This window comes from Lycium ferocissimum, chromosome 9 (assembly GCF_029784015.1).
Source record: "Lycium ferocissimum isolate CSIRO_LF1 chromosome 9, AGI_CSIRO_Lferr_CH_V1, whole genome shotgun sequence".
NCBI lineage: Eukaryota > Viridiplantae > Streptophyta > Magnoliopsida > Solanales > Solanaceae > Lycium > Lycium ferocissimum.
Genome location: NC_081350.1, coordinates 32,138,256 through 32,151,577, shown reverse-complemented (window position 1 = coordinate 32,151,577; position 13,322 = coordinate 32,138,256). Strand labels below are relative to the sequence as shown.

The 13,322-nt window shown below is 36.2% G+C and overlaps 1 protein-coding gene across 1 annotated transcript in view; it reads left to right on the top strand.

The window, feature by feature from the left end:
* Nucleotides 1-5,806: 5,806 nt before the first annotated feature.
* LOC132031808 (light-harvesting complex-like protein 3 isotype 2, chloroplastic) overlaps nucleotides 5,807-13,322 on the top strand; it is a 9,780-nt gene continuing 2,264 nt past the window's right edge. Inside the window, exon 1 of the mRNA XM_059421709.1 lies at nucleotides 5,807-6,270. Within this exon, the coding sequence (XP_059277692.1) occupies nucleotides 5,807-6,270 (464 nt within the window). The remainder of the gene's footprint in view (nucleotides 6,271-13,322) is intronic.

Genomic DNA, 13,322 nt, shown 5'->3' with positions numbered 1-13,322 from the left:
ACTTTATCTCACTGACAAGTGAACACCCTTGCTTTTAGGAATCAAAATGACTTTGAGCTTGAAGTAAAGGGAAAAGTGCACAAATATCATATTTTGGTCGCGTCATTTAAGTAATCTATGTCTTGTGCTTCTTATTTTTTTCCATGAATACTCACTTCTCTCCTGAAGTTTGGCAACTTCAGACATTCGCGTCTGAAAGTGTGGCCTTGGAAATGTTCTCTTATCATTAAACTACTAGGCAAAAAAAAATTTACACCACTATCTCAAAGCAAAACTTCAAGAACTATGGAAACCCTCCGAAAATTTTCCTCTTATTCTCCTCGGACACGATTATTTCATAGTAAAATTTATAAAGAGGAAAACATGATCAACGCCCTCAAGAATGATCCCTGGTTCATTAATGGTCATTTCTTGTCCATAAAGCGTTGGGAGCCTAACTTTATTGCCGGAGAAGCCAAACAAACTTATTGCACAGTGTGGGTACGACTCCCTCAAATGCCTACAGAATTCTGTGACGGGGAGCTCCTAAAAAAGATCGGAAACTCCAGTGGTACGCTGTTAAAAGTGGATGCTTGCACAAGCGCCACTCTAAGAGGTCAGTATGCTCGGTTGTGTATCCAGTTCTTAGACACTTCATCACCGGATTCAAATCAGTTCACATTTACAAAAAATCATCTACGAAAGAGAGGAATTTCTTTCCACTAGTTGTAGCAGGTTAGGGCATAATCAACTTAAATGTCCCCACTCTATTCCAATGTCAAAGGACCCATAACCACCGGGTCAATCTGTTAAAGCCTCATCGGAATGGGAAACTGTGACCTTCACAGGGAAAAGGAGAATGGGCTCACCCAATCGAGCGACGTAAACACACCGGAAGTCCTAGGTTCCACTCCATCTCCCAAGGAAGGTATTAATGTAAAAAAAAAAAAATCGATGGAATCCGGTAAGTTTTTGAGTTCTCAAAAATTAACTTTTCAGTCTAAGTCAAACACAATCTAGTTCCTCTGATAATTTTTCATGGGATTGCTCCTTTGAATAAGTTGAACAATACCAAGGATAAAAGTCATCATCACAATTCGACTTATTCTTCATCTAATAACAATAATAATCTTGTTATACCCCATTTTAACCGGGTTAAAGCGGAGTACAATATATTGGAGATTCCTAATTTTGCTTTATTTTAAGGAGTCGCCACCTAATTAATTTAACGTCTGAATTAGGACACCTAAATGCTAACTAAGGTAAAGTTAAAACTAAACCTCCGTTAATTGCACTTTAACCGATGTGATTCTAGGTAAGGGTTCTATATTATCCTAAAGGGAAGGGGTTAGGCATCCTTTAGAATCCGTTAACTTACGGTTATCCGTCCAAACTTAGGTTAATTAATTAAGGCTAAACAAGATGCTTCAGATTTTAAGAAAAGGGCCAAGTGCCACTAAGGTTTTAAGAAAATATAAGAATGTTGCTTAAAATAAAATTTAGAAGAATATGATAATTTGCATAAAGGAAGATTTTAAATGCTATTTAAATAAGACTTATAAATATTGTTAGGATTTTACACGAAAATAAAATAAGACTTGTAGAAAATATAATAACTTGCATAAAGGAGATTTAAAAATGCTATTTAAAATAAAATCTTGTAAATGTTGCCAATGCTTCAAATAGAAGTATAGTAATGCTATTTAAAAATATTTGCAAAAATATGATAATTTGCATATAAGTAGAAGAAAATGCGAGTTTATGCAATATTTTAATAAATATTTAAAACAACTCAAATGATGAGATATTAATTGATTTGCCTTTTGAGAGTATATCAAAGTAGCTAAGGTGAGTTTACTTTATCCCTTTTATTACTACACTTTTTTTTTTTTTAAATATGTGAGAGAATTATTTATAAAAACGTATTTGAGCTTATGTTTGCGTGTTAGTGGTGTTTTGAAATGTATATTATGGTAATTATAAAAAATGATTTCCTTTACTTTGAAATATAAAGCCATGCCATTTTGTAAATCAATTATTCTAAAATGAATATTGGATAATTTAACACGAAAAGAGGAGAATAAAAATTTATGGCATTAATGTTAGTCTTCCTTAAGCTAACTACCCATTACTAAAGCTAAACCACTAAATTTTGCTAGAATTCATCTAAGCCAAGAAAAGGAAACAAAGTAAAATGTTAGTCATACAAGGCAAATTAAATGCGCGAGAGGGAAATAGAATAGAGTGATGAATATTGGAATGTATTTTTTCTATCTTTTATTCATGTTGTTGGGCTTTGGCCCAATAGATTTCCTTTATATATTCTTGCGGATTGGAGATTTCTCTTCGGTGAATCATTTTATGTAACATGGGGCTGACTCGAGAATATTATGTTGGGCTTTGGCCCAACACCGAATGCGGAGGGAGACGAGTCCAGGGACTCGTAGGAGGAGTTCATGCAAAAAAATGAAAGAAAACGATTAGTATACAATCAATAAGGTTAAACATGTAAAACACAAACTGAAAACAGCTCAGTAGACTATATATACTATGTATATTTAAGTATACTTATATACATACTTCGAATGAAGTATGCTTGCAACAACGCACAAAATTTAAACACTATGCTGACAATGGACTGTAACATGGATCTGCCAACACATGTTTCATTTCCACGAAGATGCACATAATATGGACTAAGTATATTCACTATATCCGACCATACAGCAGTCACGCAAACCAATTACAAAAATGTGCTAAAGCAAAGATTATGTATGTGATTAGGCATCAATAAATTCATGAATCATATAATTTCATATAGGGCTTTTAAGGTGTCCAAAAAGGACAACATCCATAAATTCCCGGGGGAATTGCATTTCTGATAAACAATACCTAACATATTGCGTAAACAAAACTAACTTAACAACTAGATCATTATAGCCAGAGTTAAGCCCGATTAATATCGAATGTTTAACAACTTGTCCATTAAAGGCGCTATGAACTAATCAACATGTTTCAAAGCCTACACATCGATTACGAAAACATAAATAAAACAGAGATAAAAAGGGAAGGGAGAATTACTGGACATTAGGGAACAAAAGGAAGAAGAACAGGCCCAAATATTAAACAGGAATTTAACCAAATTTTTGACATATCCCACATATACTAAACATATCAACTATCTATACCATCGATTATATAGAATTAAAAAGAACTTTGTATATCTAGGTATATTCTTCCATTTTGCCTACTTTAGTATCTAGCCAACATATTTTTACCATAAATGTAAAACCAAACGTAAGACACTACAATAAAGCAAAAAAAAAAAAAAAAAACAAAGCAAAGAGAGCACCAACCCAACTAAATATACTAACCCCAGCCGAATCTATATTTTAGAAACTATTTAATAATACCCTATCTATGATGACACAAAATACTCAAATAGCAGCAAATTCCAACTTGTTGACATACTTAAGACATCATTCTAAGACATACAAAGGCACTCCAAAGAAAGGGGACACAACATTAAGCGAATATTCACCTGATATACATACTAAATTCATATTCTATTTGGCATATGATAGATGTCTGGAAACTGCAGGATATACTAAGAAAAAGGGAAGTATGAAAGTGTCTTAACCATATTTGCTTAAGGGAGGAAATAAAATTTGGGAAAATCAGCCCATTATTTAGACACCCTAGATCAAAGAATCAAAATGACTACCAGGCTTCTATTTAGATAACAAGTGCCCAAATATCATATTCTTTGGTACACGCTATAACATCAAACTCCTATCTAAAGGAAATAACAAGTTTTTTTTTTCCAATGACATAATCAACTTTAAGAAGTCATGGTATTATGCAACTTCTGAACATTTAATACAACACATTGAAATCCTTACTAGCCATTGATCAAACAACATCTAAATCTCTTTAATAAATTAAAAAACAAACTAGGCAAATCATGATTAACTAGAACACAACCAATATATAATGTACACAGCAAAACTTCCTAGAAAATGACCTTCTAAAGCATGTTTTATTCACACTAAACATGGTATACCTCCTAATGAATGCAACAACAAACTAATCACCACTATTAAATTAGTTCACATAATCACTATTTAAATTATTAGTCAAATTGATTTATATAATCTTTATTTCTTTTCAAACTAAAATCAAGATTGAACACGAATATGATCGAACACGGTTCTATTAATACATATACATATATTTAGACTACATACACAAATCACATAGAAACAGTAAAATGAACTAACACAGAACCATTAATCCTAAAATAACATGAAAGACACCAAAAAGGAAAAGAAGAATCACCTGCTTCGGGTGCAGCGAAGTGAGGCTACGAATCTCCGATCTACCTCGAAAACTACCAACTCCGAGCTTGCGATGCTCGGATTCACGATGCCTACTGCGATGAAAAGCGGAAAACAAATGTTCTAGTATTTTTGACTCGATATTTTGAATTATCAAAGAATATTTTGGGAATTTTGTGCGGTCAAGACTCGTATTTTTCGGGGGTTCTTGCCATTCTGCTTGCAAGGATTTCTATTCAAAATCTCCCTCTAACACGTTTCCACTCCCAACTATTTATAGGTTTTTTTTTTTTTTTGTGTAAGAAAGAGAGAGCGGGGGACGAAGGTTGGGAAGCAAAGGGAAGGAACGGCGTGGTGGGGCAAAGGAGATGACGATGAAGAAGACAAAAAGGGAGTGGGGAGAGTGGGGGTGCGGCGGTGAGTGGAGAGCTAGATTTAGAGAGAAAGAGAGAGAGAGAGAGAGAGAGAATAAAGGGGGGGAGGGGGGGGGGGGGAGGGTGGGGGAAAGCGGCGAGGGAAAAAAAAAAAAACCTACCCATTTCATTTTAGGGAATGAAATGGGCCGGGGCGGGTCGGACGGGTAATGGGTTGGGCTGGGTCAATTAATTAAAACATGGGCTGATTGTAAATGGACCGAATCAATAGTGGGTTGGTCCGAAAATAATTAATTAGGCCATTGATTAATAGTGGGATGATGAATTAAAATGTAGGCTTCTAAATTTAAGTAAAAGACCCATTTTAACTAATTATATGCTAACATGCGTTAAAAATATTATCTCATATAAAAGTATGTATTTATTAGTAAAAAAATAAATGGCGTTGTAATATCCGTGCGATAATATATTGAAAGTCAACAATAAATAAATGCTATTATTTGATTTGCAAAACAAATGCTAATTGTGCATAATGTAAAAAATCAAAATGATTATAATGCAAATTATGATAATCCTTAAAATAAAATAATAATAATAATAATAATAATAATAATGATGATAATAATAGTGGTAACAAAATAACAACTAAACGGAACAAAATAATAAAATGCATATTAATAGAAGCTAATAATTTAAAAAAAAAAAAAATTATTTCTTAAATTGCTAAAAAAATGTGAATAAGTATTTTGATAAGAATGGACAAAATCTCTTCCATCAAAAAAGTACTATACATAGGTCTACTGTTCCGATCACTCAAGACCCTATTTTGTCAGCTAATAAATTTTCCTCTCTTCCAATGGGTGAAGAGCTCATAGAGATGCCCACTCTTTTACAAACCCATGCACGGCTGTCATCATACCCTAAAACCTTTTCCTCTTCTGCAAGTTTGTCCTATGCAAATGTAAAAGAGACAGCTGGACAAAACGTATTAGGCACACTGAGTTCAAATTATAATAATGAGACACCTAAGTCTATTTCTATTATTACTGGTTACGAAAAACTCCTAAGGCTTACTTAGCAGAAAAATCTGACCTCTCTTTCACTCCAAACGAACAAATGGCGGGGGAATTTGACCAAGTGGCCATGAAAATAGATATGGAAGATCACACTCCAAGTTTTGCTTCTACTAACACTCCTTCTGTGACCAATCCGCCCCATATTATATCTGCCTATAAAGATCCTCAATCATTACCTATTTCTTCACACTCTATCTCCACTAATATACTTCTATATACTACTACTTCTCATAATACTCTTAATACTGAACAAAAACCTTCTTCCCCCACAACTTTGACAAGCCCAAAGCACTCGACTAACCAAAATGAGCAACGCACTTCCACTGGTTGCCTAACACCCACGAATTGTTGCAACACAACCAGTCCACCCCCTTCACCAAGCTCAGTCCTGGCTGGAACAAGGTCTGGAGGGACATGCAGTTATGTTCACACTGATGGTCAATGGAGAGGAAACATTGATCATACTACAAAACCAGAATTCCCTAGCACAACTGATTTCGGAGGGTATGAATCTTGCAACAGACAACTTCATGAATCAAGTATGGATGGCCAACATTCTGGATCCGCTAGTGCCAGCCTTCGCACCGAACATGTTTCACAATCTTCAAGCCCTATAGAATCTGCAAACTTGCTTCAATCCCAGCTCAACCCACGTCCCCACCTTCCTTTCTTTACACCCCAGGAAGTGATACTTGCCAACCCATAACTACTTTCATGGCAACCGATCCCTGTCCACGGTCCGTTTCCACCACTTCTCAACCCCCTTGTAATGAATGTTCCACCACTACCAGCCAACAATCCTGCACCATTGAACATGCCACCTCTCTCACCACCACCCCCAGCTCAAAATCACAACAAAATCGGGGTGGAAGGGGGAATGCCACCTCCACGGGGCTCGTTCACCGAAGTATCAAGTCTCAGAAGTATGGCCCTTATGATCTTTCCAGAACAAGAGGATAAAAAGCACATTCACAATTGCCCAGTGGCACTGATAAAAAGCTCCTTCGACCTACGGCCTGTAATGAACAGAGACTTAGCCAAATACGTCGTGGTGTTGACCCCAACACTGAGGCCAAGCCAATTTTCATCTAAGGATCATCCAGTGACCCTAAATCTCACAACTACTCGAACCCTAATGAATAGACCCACCTGCTTTGTTGCTTGGAATGCTAGGGGTGCAAATAACCCCACCTTTAAGAGGAATTTCATGACCTCATTAATTCTCATAACCCTTGTATGGTAGCTCTGCTTGAAACAAAAATGGAAAACCATGTAGGGCTTAGAGATGAATTTGGGTTTGACGATTTTATTGAGGTTCCATCTATAGGTACGTGAGGTATTGTTTTGCTATGGATAGCTAATATGGTCACTGTTACTCATCTTCGTCACTTTCAACAAGAGCTCCATGTTATGATACAGAAGAACTGCATCCAAACCTTAGTGTTTAAGTATTATTTATGCCAGTACTAATTCTGTAGTTAGAAATCAATTATGGGATACCTTACGTCTTCTTTCAAAAACTATAGCTGACCCTTGGTTACTAGCAGGTGATTTTAATGACATTTTACACACAGGACAAACGGGGTGGTCGACCTGTCCACTATTACAGGAGTACTACCTTTTGGTCATGTATAAACCAATGCAAACTAATTGATTTAGGCTTTAAAGGGTGTTATTATACTTGGTCCAACCATAGGAAGAGACATAAGGGCTTAATTATGGAGAGGTTGGATCGTTGCTTTATTACTGACAAATGGATTGAAATGTGTCCTAATGTGCCCGTTAGTCATCTTCCTAAGACTTATTCGGACCACAACCCCTTACTTATTAGTTTAGACAATAGCGGTCGTAGGCCTACTCAAAAGATATTTAGATTGGAAAGCTTTTGGATTGCCCACCCTTCGTTTAAAGCTATTGTTCAAGATAGTTGGCAGGATAATGACATTATCACTGCCACCTCTCTTCTTCAACAAAAAACTAATCCTTGGAGTAAAGAAACTTTTGGTAATATCTTCCATTAAAAAGGAATCTCCTAGCTCGATTAGCTGGTATCCAAAAGTCAATGCATTACCCCATGAGCCAATTTCTTCAAACCTTAGAGCAAACCCTCCCCACTGATTATAAAAACTTACTAAAAATAAAGGAAGACTACTGGAAAATTAGATCGCCAATAAATTGGCTCAATGATGGAGATGTCAACGCTAAATTTTTCCACATCTCTGTCATCACTCGAAGAAGGAGAAATAAAATTTCTTTCTTCCAAGATGACCAAGGAAATTGGATTACTGATAATGAAAAAATAATTGCTCACACTTCTTCTTACTTCCAACTGATTTTCACTACTGACCATTCCTCCACTGCGCTTAGGGATACTTACTACTGTGCCAAGAGTTTCCACAATCTTGACCTCTCTCCTTTGGATAAACCGTTGACTGACCAGGAGGTCATTCAAGCCCTATTTTCCTTCAAACCATTAAAATCCCCAGGACCTAACGGCATTCATCCTTATTTCTACCAAACACATTGGCCCATCGTTAGTAAATCCATTTTGCACTTCTGCCACCAAGTGTTTAAAACACTTTATCTCCTGGAGCCATTAAACCATACATTTCTTTATCTTATCCCCAAATTCCCCAATGCTAATCATCTTAAGAACTTTAGTCCTATAGGACTATGTAATACTATGTATAAAGTTATTACTAAAATTATCGTTAACAAACGCAAACCAATCCTTCAGGACTTTATTGGCCCCTTTCAAACCAGCTTTCTCAAAGGTCGTCGAGCTTGTGATAATTCTATCCTTGTACAAGAAATTCTAAACTACTTGACCACAACCAATGCCAAAAAGGTTGCATCAAGTTAAAAATTGATTTGGAAAAGGCATTTGATCGTATTGAATGGCCTTTTGTACACCGTGCTCTTCTTTTCTTTAAATTTCCTCCAAAGATCACCAAGCTTATTATGCATTGTATTAGTTCTAGCAAAATTGCTATACTAGTAAATGGCACCAAAACTGAATATTTTTCGCCTACTAGGGGTATACGGCAGGGGGATCCAATGTCCCCCAACATATTTATTCTATATATGGAACTCCTATCAATTTACATTAAGCATCAAGTGGATGTTTTAAACTGGAACCTGTTTCCATTCATAAAAATGGGACTTTTTTCTCACACCTATTTTTTGCCGACGATCTTACTTTAATGGAGAAGGTAATACAAAGTCTATTGAAACTATTCAACCCTGCCTTAATATCTTTTGTGCTCTGTCGGGCCAAAAAATAAATAGTACTAAGTCCAAAGTTGTTTTTCCCAAAAACTGTAACATCACCACTAAGAACATGGTCCAGGACTTTCTTGGGATTCGCCCAACTGACAATTTTGGAAAATACCTTGGATTTCCAATACTGCACCATAAACCTAAGCCTCAAGATTTCCAATATATCCTCGATAACATGAAGAAACGATTGGCCAGTTGGAAGATTAATTTCCTCAATCTAGCGGGTCGAATGGTGCTGACTAAATCCACGCTCAATGCCATCCTGTCTATCCACGCTCAATGCCATCCTGTCTTACTCTATGCAGTACTTTTATCTACTCACAAAAATTTGTAATATCATAGATAAAATTCAACGTGATTTTCTTTGGGGTTCCACTGATCAAAAAAGGAAATTACACTATGATAAGTGGAGACATCACATTCAAAATGTCTTGGTGGTCTTGGTCTTAGAAAAGCTCGTGAAAAAAAACTTGCATTACTCACTAGTCTTGCGTGGCGACTTTTCACAAACCATAATCTGGGCTTGTACCTTAATTAATAAGTATGGAAAGAAATGCCACACTGCTTCTACCTCATTCATCTGGAATAATATGCTTAAAGGAGGAAAGTACTGCACTAAAGCCCTACTTTGACGGTCACGGATTAGGAAATAACATAGACATACGGAATGATCGATGGATTCCAACAGCTCCGTTCTATGATCCATGATGCTATTACCCCAAGAGAATCTTCCCTTAAGCTATCTGATTTTTGGAATGGTACTTCCTGGGATTGGGACTCACTTTCCTTTACCATCCTTGTCAACATTATCAGCAAAGCAACCTATGTGCGTTGTGACCTCAACTCTACTGACACACCTTACTGGTCATCCAACTTTAATGGGTTGTTCTCCACAAGTTCAGTATATTCCCTCCTTCAACGTGAGTCTTCCGTCACCTACAACTTCTAATTGATCTGGTCATTTAAAATAATGAAGAAAATTAAATTTTTCCTCTAGCAGTGTTCCCATTCTAGATTGCTGACCAAATCCTATCTACATCACATTGGGATAAATATTGAACCAAAATATCCAATATGTAACAGCGGTGAGGAAACCATTGATCATATATTCTTCCACTGTTACATTGCTAAGAAATTTTGGCTAGACCTAGGCCTTAATTTCCACGCCATTATTGACTCCTACCATTGAATGAATGCTATCAAGTCCCTCTCTATTCCACTCCATAACAATCAGTTAAATTGGGATGAATTCTACCCTTTCTTACCCACTTTGTGGTTAAATAACATTCCTTTTCATATAAGGTCCACATAATCTCTTCCCCAATAATCCTAATGAAAGCTTTGGAATTTAAGTTCTCAATTAACACTCATAGGAATCACACACCCCATATCTTAGAACTAAAGTTAGACTCGTATCGTTAGAGTTTTAATGGAAAAACTGAACTTTTGAACGTTTTGCGAAAAATAGTTGATAAAGATTTACTGCCCATACCTCCTCGATTAGTTAGGAATTTGGAAAAGAAATGCCATACACGGAAGTTGTAGTACGTAAATATTTTTCTAACGATATAAGGACCCGGACAATCGGAAGATCGAGCAGAGATAAGATAAGTCTCAAGATGGCTAATAGTAAGTTGCTTAAAATTCGATAGAATCGGCTAAGTTTTCTTTACGTCTTCCTTCCAGACCAATTTCGTAAAAATCCGTTGAGAATGTGAGAAAACTTAAAACAAAAAAGTTGTATTCCTTTGAAATACCTTTCCAACGGTATATTGTGGAGCCCAAACAGAGCTATGTACAAGAAGTTATGCCCATTTTACCGAATACTGCGCAAAAACAACACAAGCCGCGCGTGAGAGCCCGTGCGATGCATCCTCTTTGCGGGACAATCGCCCAAAAACACCCTCTCTGACCACGGACCTGCAGGGGGTCCCGCGATGGCCATGCATTGCAGGCCCATCGGGGAAAAGGGTCGGGTTTTGGGTCAAAAGTCGAATTTTCGTGTTCTCTTATATTTAAGCTTGGAGTTTATTTCCCTAACACCCCTAATCACAAAAAATCATCCTAAGGTAGGAGAGAACAAGTCACAAGTCTCAAGAACCCTCCAACATAAGTTATATCAGGATTCTAGTTTGAATTCAAGTCCCTAATCACTAACTTGAGTAAACCCTTAATCGATAAAGAGTTGTGACTGAATATAATTTGGACATGGAAAACCTAGAACTCGAATTCAAGAGGATTGAACTTCAAAAAGGTAATGCTCTACTCTCTAATCATTCATAGTAGTGAATTGATGAGTTCTTGGGAGAATACTAAATGGGTTTAGTAAAGAGAATTACACGAACTATAGTAGGGTTTTGGATTGTTGACTTGAGATTTTTGTAATCATATGGGGGATGGAGAATGATGTTAATTACACTTAATTGAGATTGTAGAATCACCTAGAAGTAATAGAATGGAAATTGGGTAAGGGAAACACCATTAAAGAAGGTTGTGGAGCTTTTTGCCCACCAAATGTTTGATAAAATGCTTAGGTGACCAAATCATGGATATTATTGCTAATATGGAATCCTTTGACTTGTGTTGCTATAAATTAAAGTTCAAATGGTTGACGAACGTAGTATTAGGCCGGAATTAAGCTATGTGAGGCTAACTTTCTACGTTTGGGAATGTTAATGATTCTCCCTTGATAAGTTGGTATTTTACCAACTTATCTCTTCTTTAATCTTATATTTTTTTGCTATGTTTGATTGAGAAAATAGTGCATTTAATATCGTTTACATCTATTTTACAGGTTTTATGTGATTTAGAAGTGATCGGAAGGAACCAACCGAAAATAAAGTCAAAAAGAGGCTAAATTGGACAAATGTCACAAAACCGTCAAAACTGGACAGTTTTGCAAAAACGGGACAGATTTGCAAAAAACGAAAATCAGGGACTGTTTTGGTCTAATTTTAAGTGGGAAAATTTTGGGACTACAAAAGCAAGCTTGAAGACATTATTTCTCATCTTTGGCCATTTACAAGACTTGGAGAACTAGGGTTCCAACACTCACACTTGGGGATTGAAGATTTGAAGTTTTGATGAGAAATTTCTTACCTCTTTACTCATTTCTTCAATTCCTTGCTATGTATTGAATATTTAAGTGTGTAGTATTTCATTTCTATACTTGAACCTTGTTTATAGAAGTATACATTGTTAAAGTTTGGATTGAAACTCTTATTTTGCTTATGTATTGAATGATTTTTATTCCTAATGAAGTGAGTTAATGTTGTTTTAATTATTCTTGTTCTTTAATGTTTCTTAAGGGAAATTGCTAACCCTAGGACTCGCCCATTTATTTTCGGTTTAAACTCGGGAAGAGGCAAACTCGGGATTGGAAAAGAATAATTAACAAGAATTTGGGGCATTAACCCTCATCTAACGGAAATCGACCTAGTGGATAAAGCGGCCATTTGTAGCCATGTTTAGGTGTTCTTAATGCTCCTAATTGCTTTAGGGATATTAATTAGGTAGTCTAGTTAGTCTTCGGAAGAAGCTAATTTAGAGTCATTATCCGAGGCTAAGTAATATAAACTCACCATTATTTGTAAATCATGAAATACATTGGATTGTTACTTGAGTGTAGTTTCCTTTTTATCCATTCTTGAGGCCATTGATCATTTTACTTGCTTTCTAAGTTAGTTTACGTTTTCACAATTAGTTATAATTTTCTCTCTAAATAACCTTTAAGTGTTTGGCATAGCTATTGTTGGTGATAATTCCTACTTTTCCTAATCGCCTATATATTGTTCTCTGTGGGATCGACCCCAACTCATAGTTGGGTAAGTTATATTTGCATATGACCGTGCTCATTCTAATTAATAGGGTGGATTTGGACGTTATCATCCCTACGCCATGTTCGTTTACAACGTTACCAATTGCCTTAGAAATATAGTTAAGCTTAGTTCCTTGAATAGTTGCAGAACTTCTATTCTCTAGTTTCATAGTTCATTCAAGACTTTTCATTAGAATGTTGTGAGCTAGCACGTAATCAATATAGACTTGTGTTTGATACCCGAGTCTCGGTCTAGAATACTCGATGTTTTATAAATAGTTGAAAAACCGGTTTCAATCGGCTTCATGAATACATGTATGAGTTGAATCGTTACTTCAATATGTCGTTGTTGTATCTTTCAGCATGATTCTCGGTTCTTTTATGTAAATCGCTAATGATGAACACTCGTGTTATTGGGCCTAAGGCCGCGCTATGTATACGTATACTGGGGTTGTGTTCG